At 39.0% G+C, this 8,349-nt stretch overlaps 1 protein-coding gene across 5 annotated transcripts in view; it reads right to left on the bottom strand.

Annotated features, from left to right (window-relative positions):
- Positions 1-1,653: 1,653 nt before the first annotated feature.
- Positions 1,654-8,349, bottom strand: part of LOC138024837 (sodium-coupled neutral amino acid transporter 9 homolog) — a 47,820-nt gene continuing 41,124 nt past the window's right edge. For all 5 annotated transcript variants that reach the window (XM_068872021.1, XM_068872024.1, XM_068872020.1 and 2 more), the window contains 4 exons: positions 8,037-8,141; positions 5,252-5,400; positions 4,289-4,378; positions 1,654-2,714 (listed from right to left, as the gene is read on the bottom strand). In XM_068872021.1, coding sequence (XP_068728122.1) covers positions 2,543-2,714; positions 4,289-4,378; positions 5,252-5,400; positions 8,037-8,141 — 516 coding nt within the window. In that variant the 3' untranslated portion in view covers positions 1,654-2,542. The remainder of the gene's footprint in view (positions 2,715-4,288; positions 4,379-5,251; positions 5,401-8,036; positions 8,142-8,349) is intronic.

The raw sequence follows: 8,349 nt of genomic DNA, 5'->3' as shown, positions 1-8,349 counted from the left end.
AAATGCCTCAAAACTCACTCTCCGCAGCAATGAGGCTTATGTTACAAACGCTCGACATGCTAAGGCTAGCCCACGGGTGAGGCTAAATCGCGTGGGTGGGTGGGTGGGTCGCGGGTCGTGTTTGTTTGAAGATAAAAAAAGATATATATTAGCTCCCTCAGTGCTCGGTCCAAATTTGTCTTAGGTCTTAGGTATTGTCTGTTTCGAGAATGTCCAGTCGTTGATAAAAAAGGGGTTAGGGTTAGGGACCCACGACCCAAGACCAATTACCCACTACCCACGACCCACGACCCACGACCCACGACCAACGACCCACGAGCAAGCTGTTGTGGGACTTCAAAATGCACACCGACAGCGACATTGAACACAACAAGCCTGAGTTTGTGGTATTTCATAAGATAGAACAGGAGTGTGTGGTTATTGATGTTGCCTGTCCATTTGACACCAGAGTTTAGAACAAAGAGAAAGAGAAAATTGAGAAGTACCAAGACCTGAAGCGGGAGTTGAAATGGATCTGGAAACTGCGACGTTCATTTTCTCTTTAGCAATGGTTTGCATCTAACTTACGAGATGGTCAAGTTATACGTCCCTATATTACGACGCTTATTTTTTAGCCGTTTTTTAACTTATCGTTTAAATATCTATAGAGTTTGGAGTGTAATAATTCAATTTTTTCCCCTCAGATTGCATCCACGCATTTTAGCGGACATTTGATTTACAGAAAATTATTTTGGCCGAGCCAGTTGGGTCAGGGAAACTAATGACCTCAAAGAAGTAACTTGTTCGCATCTCTTCACAAAGAAATGTGCAAAAGTGCAAGAAGTCTTGTTGAAAATCTAGAGCTGCTAGTGAATGTTCTGACAATGGACCTCTTTAGCTTGTACATTTTGTTTTCCCATTTCAGACCACGTGATGTTACTCTAGGGAACAGTTTCATTCAAATGTCGTCTTATGCACGTGCATATGTATGCATACTTACGAAAAAACAAAAGGAAAATTCCCTTGGGAACATCACGTGGTCTGAAATGGGAAAACAAAACGTACAAGCTAAAGAGGTCCATTCAGAATGAAATTACATTCTTGACTTCTTTGACGTCATTAGTTACCAGGACCCATCTAGCTCGGCCAAATTCTTCTATGTATAAATCAAAGGCCATCTAAGACGCGTGGATACACTATGAGCGAAAAATTATATAAGTACTACACTTCAGACACCATAGATATTTTAACGCGAAGTAAATAACGGGGAAAAGCTAAGCGTCATACGGACTTTAAGAATAAGACCAGGAGATATTGGATTCTAGATCCATGAAGGAAAACTCATCAAAATGCACCGTTACCCTTAAACCTTCTCAAAAATGAATCTCGTAATAACCGCGTAGATGGGGCTGGAAAGGATAACCATGGTTCTTGCCCGGTAGGGACATCATGCAGACACTACCCGACAGTAGGCACAATCTGAGGTTGCTTGAAAAAGATGGAACAGACTGAACAAAATGTGGTCAGAATGGAGTACTACCACTTGAATAAGAAAGGAGAATGATACCGTGTCTAGGGATGGGCAGACGATTGAGCGGGAAAGCGGGGATAAACGCACCGTGAAAAATGCATCATAAAACCCCTTGCGCATAATTACGTGTAGTTGCTATCTCTAATCATCAAAGATCATTTTTATGCCCAAATTTACTCAAATAGCCCTATTTTAATTACAAAATACAACAATGTGAAGATTTCATCATTTTCACATAAAAATTAAAAACCACAATTTATATCCTACTTATTAAAAACCCAAATTTATAATTAATTCCAATTCTTTTATACAGAAATATTCTTTCCTTCATTTATTACCCTTGTTTATTAGGATTTATTATTTCAACGGTTTTAGTGACAAATAAGGTAAGCTGCATCGCCTGAGAGCTATCGTTTTCTCAGGCTGTGTAACAGCTTTTCCGCCAAGTATATAGTGTCTCTGCGCCAATCAATGCAGAATTTCTCTATTTATGTCACATATGCATAAATTAGACAATGAAAGAACATGAAGGACATGTTTCTTAAAGAAACCTGGTCGAAATAAAGGAGAAATACCAGTTATTCGTTTCATATGGTTTAGCGCCTGTCAGGATCCCACGATGGTTTGCTGGAAAGATCGAAATTAAGCACAATGACCGAACGTCAGTGTGGTCTGAGATCTAGTGGACACACCGCTTCTCTATTCTTGTTGAATACCCGTTAGCAATACCGTGTCGTTATCCACATCTCTTGTCGACATCCACATCGCGACAGTCCACTCACCATCAAGCCTGCGAACAACCTCTCTACTTCACGGGATGCCACGCGGGAGTGTCTCGCGAGATAAGACGTGAGATCGAGTGTTTATTATAAGCTTGTTAAATTGACTGGCAAAGATCTTTCGGAGAGGGAATACTCTGTACTAAAGGCCACTTGCTTGTGAAAGGCCGTCAAGGTGGTTATTCAATTTTCTTTCTCAACTTTGAAGCCTGTCCAGCAGGCTTTTTCTCTCGAGTTAACTGCACCACAATATTTAGCCGTCGATAACAAATTGAGCGAAGAAATTAAGAACCCCTAACACAACAATGAAACAATGGAAGACAGCACTTGGTATGGTCAGTTGGCCATTTCTCCTTTGGATCATTATGTACACGATGCAGGGAAGCGAATAATTGTACGCTAAGCCGCTCAATGATCCTACATATCTGTCAAAGTAAAAATGTAAGAGAAATTTAAACGATGGCAGATATTTGTACTTAACCCACTGTAAAACATAAAAGGCGTGGCACACATGTGGATGATTTGTCACTCAATCATGGACGCATACAAAGATCTGTAATAATTTGTGTAATAAAAAGCACCTAACAGCAATGTCACATTGTGTTTGCAATCTGTTATGAGATATTATGAGTCGTTCATGTATTTTTTTTTAATCTCCATTCATTTTTCGCGCCCAAGAAATATCTTTCAAGGGTTCATCACTGTGTTGCTGTTTGTTGATCGCCATCTTGGGATTATACAAACACAAATTAATATCGAACAAAAACAGGGCCTGAACCCTGCGCCCTCATGTTTGAACTCATGCATGTAAGTACTGGTTGCCCTTTAGAAACGCGAAAGGGGGCAACTGAAAGAAAACCAGAGTTCCAGGCAGGAAATAGAACCTGCGACCTCTTAACACCGGTGGACACCCAACCCACTGAGCTTCAAAAACTCTCGGGGAGCTAGGTCGTTTATCTATTGTAGGTTCTTAGACAAAGTGTAGCACTGGTCTGCGGGTTTGCCAATCTCCTGTAATAACGGAATTATAGATGATGCTAATGTTGTAATTTACTGTAACATCTATGGCGTTTTCATTTGTAATCTTTCCAAGTTCTTTAAGATGACTCAAATTTAAACAGTTTAAAGAGAATCTCCGTTTGATATTATGCTGTAACGTCAAACTTATGCTTATGCCAAACTTATGCTTATGCTTTACGCTGTAACGCTACAACACTGTTTGACGGAACGGCAAAGTTATGACTGCATATGAAACAACAATTATTGCTAGACACGCTGCACTTATTACTGTGATGCAAAAGGTCATCAAATAAACAGGAAAACCCATATTTTACCACAAGTTTAACGTACATGTCCTATTTTTTTTCATTGCTGGAAAGCAGCCTGAGACAAATCTCACCACAAAAAGTTAAAAAATCCCTGAAGGGAATTCAGAACCACCTTAACTTTTTCAATTGTGAGGGTCGCTTTGAATGTGCGTCACAGAATTTCTTTTCTTTTTTTAACTTGACTTGCTGATCACTTTTCGGCAATAAAAGATGGGGATTTCCAAGTTCGTTGTTGTGATATAAGCAATTAAAGATAAAATAAAGAGTGCTTTAAGATGGCTTCCCTGTTGCTATGGTTACCTGTAACGTCACAATGTTCAGTGCATTCTGTTTAGCAATCAATGTTGTTTCACATCATACCACAACATAGCTATTTGGTGAAACAGTGTGATGGAGTCCGTCCTTTTTAATACTATAGTTCCTGGAAAGTGTAGAAACTGATTTCAGCCACCTTAAGATTAGCGTTTGAAGAGATTGTGAAACATTTACCTTTATTGGCTGATTTTGGTCCACTATTTGAGGAGGTAGATTAACACCATCAATGTTGCTTTTCAACGGACTTCCGAGTCAACGACATTGATTGCATCGGTATAATAATATTGGGCATACTAAAAAGAAGTCTCAACAATTTTCCCTTTTAATTCTGAAATCTACATAAAATATTTACATACCTGATAATGTTGCCAACATGAGGATAAAATACAGCGCACAGAACACAGCATGCCACGAGTACTAAATTCAGTACAAAGACATGAAGGAAACTGTAAAGAGACAAGCAAAACAACATTAAATGCAGTCCGAGTCTACCTTTCTACTTCGTCTACACTCGAATTGAAAGACAGCCTTAACTATTTAAGGCCTTGACGTTGAATACAAACAACTACTCTCTATGAAATGTATTTTAGCATTTGGGAACACAGAATTTGACTATCGCCAATAGTTTCTGCTTTGCTTTCAGGGCACCGCCATTTTATATTCTTAGATAGCACGCGCGGAACAAGGAAGATCAGTTATTTTGTGTAAAACATTGAAGGCAACAGAGGACTGCAACTAATTGAAGAATCTTAACAAGTCCCCTCTAAATGGAAAGCTTTGAAAGGACACCTAAAATTACGCAGAAGCTTAACGTTTGTCCAGTCTCGGGCTGGAAAACTTTGTTTTGTGAAGTTGTGGACTGTTGCGGACAATCACTTTCCCTTTCTTCAACATATATCAATTAAGTGAACCAGTTCTGGTTGCTTAAAAACCCTTATTCGCGTTGTCACAGTTGCACTGGAATGAGCATTTCACGCAGAAATAGCTTACATCTGAAAAGACCCTCACGAACCAATCCCCATTCCATGCTCCTTCTCGTCAAACCGCAAGTACACTAATATGCCAAATTCACTGGATACTTGGATACTATCCAAAGTACACGTTGAGGCTCAAATTTATTCTTGATTCCAATATTATTTTCTGTTGTATCAATCTTATTATAGTACATTATTATACCAAAAACGATGGCAAGATAAAATTCAACCAAGTATAGACTTGAAGCACATCACACACGCATGATCACGTATGGAAATACGGGAATGGTTATACATATCTAATTTAACGGATACAGTTGAACAAACAGGGAGAGGAAGACAAACCTTGGATAGACTTTGTTGAAGAAGTATAACAAGAACTGTACACGCGTGATGTAAACGATAAGAGGAAAGACAGTAGTGAGTTGAAACAGCAGAAAAAGTCTTGCTATAAACGTCATCACGTCTTGCGCAGGAAGATTATCAAGAAGAACCTAAAAAACATTAAATCAAAGTAAAAAAGTAAAGAACCTTCATTTATATTCACTATTTAGAACTTCAAGGTTGTGGAGTCGAGAGTAGGAAGTAGCAATAGGTCATTTCCCAGTTTATGTCAGCCTCCTCTTCAAAGCTAGTCTACATGCGAAGTTTAGGTGCTGGTAATTGGTTCTACTTTAGATATGAATGAAACCTAATTTTTATAAGAAAAACTTTGCACTTAGACTCACTTTGAAGAGAAGGCAGACATGAACTCGGAAATGAGCCACAAGCCGGGAGCCAGATTGGCGCTGTGGTGAGAATACTCAACTCGAACAATATGGCCCAACGTCATACGTGGGTTGACTTCGTTTGTTCTCCACTCTGCGTCAATAGCTTTTTCTCTTTGTTCCCCAGTTATCCCTACGCATCAACAACCAACGCCTGAATTGACTTGTCTATAGTAAAGCCCCACAAGTAAGATGACCTATTTTTTAGGAATCTGTTAGCCTAAGATTTGTCCTTTAGACCCCCTCAAAACAATAACCTGTTGACCCTAAAATTTGAAACAGGTTCTTATTTCTACAATCTAAAAAGTCTGTGCACTTTGTTCTCTACAAACGCCCTCTTCGTAAGATGAGCAGTACTTTAGGCTATGACGATGTCATGTGAACTTTCGATTTTACTTATCATACAGTGCTGTCATTTTTATGTCTTTTTTTTTTAAATTCTGTATTTAAATTCGATTCAAACTTTATATAACGGACAAGGAAAAACTGGCTGCTGCATAGGCTACGAAGGCCGAATACCACTAAATTCTGCTATCTCCAATGTGATTTTTTTCTTCAGAAAATAACAACCTAGACAGCCTAAATTTATGTTAATTACCATTTATATAAGAACCTGTTTAAGCTAAATTTTAAAATGGAAGGTTGTTACTCTCGGATTTTTCTGTATCACCATCCTCATCATCATATCCTTTATTTGTAGACGATAGACGTTAAAGCAAAAAGACTGCAGGGTCGATTTAATTTGATCGCTAGTCTTGCCGATCAGAAGAGCTTTTCTTTTCAATAAAGGAATTACGCACTTTATTCAGTAAGGATAGGCGAGTTAGGAAACGCTGCAAATTCGATGGTGTTTTGGAATACTATTCCGCGTAGGCGGACACATTTCTGTTGCACACTTCTGTTGGCTGATTATAATCATTGCCAAGTATGGCTTACAACTGAAATCTCTCTCTCTCTCTCTCTCTCTCTCTCTCTCTCTCTCTCTCTCTCTCTCTCTCTCTCTCTCTCTCTCTCTCTCTCTCTCTCTCTCTTTCTTTTGGACGTCATTTTAGAGATTCTGAAGACACAGCGGAACCTCAATGATTCAATGAAGACATCTCATAAATAAAACGAACCTATATTATAAGGACGCAAGTTGGATCTAAGCAAAGCGTCATGGAGATGAATTTGGAACCACATGCAGAAGACAAGTCAATTTGGTTGTCACAGTTGGATCATAGCACGCGAATATGGCACCCAAACAACCTAATACCAGAATGCATGTGGAGAAGGCATGAAAATAAAGAAAATATAGTAAAACATTCAAACGCTACGAGACATTTAAACAAGGTGACCCATTATTAAAAGTTCCTTATATGGCAGCTTTTCAGCGGAGACGTTTTCGAACGAAGAACGACAACCTCTGATATCAATTAAGCAAAGATTAGTTTTGCCAAATCGTCTCTCGGAGAACAACACAGCAAAACACATCTAGTCGCCTCAAGCGAAGCAACACGTCCGGTTCCCATCCGACGCAGAGGTGCACTGACACAAGGTCGACGTTGTTGTTTTGAGGGAGACTGGGGGAGATAATCCAAAGTGCTTTAGCATTCGAATATTCGTTCACAGACCTAGACCACATTTGTCGGAGGGTAGAGCTCTCACAACTGCGCCATTCCTTCGCCCTTTATGATTCACCGCACAAGTATGTGGAAGTGGAATGTCAGACGGTGACACTCGGCCACATGGGGGTAATTTCAAGTACGGCGAAGATATTTTATCTGTTTCCCTTGTCCCCAATTCGAATTGGCCATGTGCCCCTCTCGGCTAAAAAAACCCTGGGATATCTTTTTCCAGATTGTTATTCGACCCTCTTTCCAAATTACTATTCGAGATTTTTATAATCATATTGCATAGTATAGTATTATATCGTACTGATTACCAGTTGATTTGAAATTACAAAATGGAATAGAACAGAGAACGTTATATACGTTCCAAATATTGTCTAAATCTTTGTTGGTTGGTTGATTAATAATAATAATAATAATGATAATGATAATGATAATAATAATAATTAATGATATTTACCCAGGAAGCTCCACTTACGCGAAAGAGGTTTTCAGAGAGGTCCTGCATCTGATCGAATTGGAATTTTAAAATGTTGGTTTTTGACGAAGGAGGAAAACCGGAGAACCCGGAGTAAAGAAGCAACAAGAAACTTAACCCACATGCATATGGTTACAAGTCCGGAATCGAACCCGGGCCACATTGGTGGGAGGCGAATGCAATCACCACTACCCCAGCTCTGCTCCTCGATAAATTAATAAGATTATTGCTTATCCTTAATGCATTTAGCAAATACTAATGGGATCAGTGAACACCACCTGCTGAATACAAGACTTGTCTCTTGGGAATGCCATGTAAAACAGAAAACCAACACTGATATATGTTAACGCCACCAGGCAGTAGGCTATGCTGAGGTCACGTGCCTAATAAGACAAACATCAACAAACAGCAAATTAGTCACAAAGACTAATAGTTTAATAATTTGTTTATTTCTCTTTTGTTGTATATAGTTCCTTTTGCTTCAGTTTTCTACTTATCTGTATTCTTTGCTTTTGTCTACTTACCTGTATTATTTATCCTAAGGTATAAATGAACTGAGCGTATTATACTATTTAGCTGCCTTTCTGGCTG

The sequence above is a fragment of the Montipora capricornis genome, chromosome 11 (assembly GCF_036669925.1).
Source record: "Montipora capricornis isolate CH-2021 chromosome 11, ASM3666992v2, whole genome shotgun sequence".
NCBI lineage: Eukaryota > Metazoa > Cnidaria > Anthozoa > Scleractinia > Acroporidae > Montipora > Montipora capricornis.
Note: the sequence above shows the minus strand (reverse complement) of the source record. Positions and strands in the feature narration are given on the sequence as shown.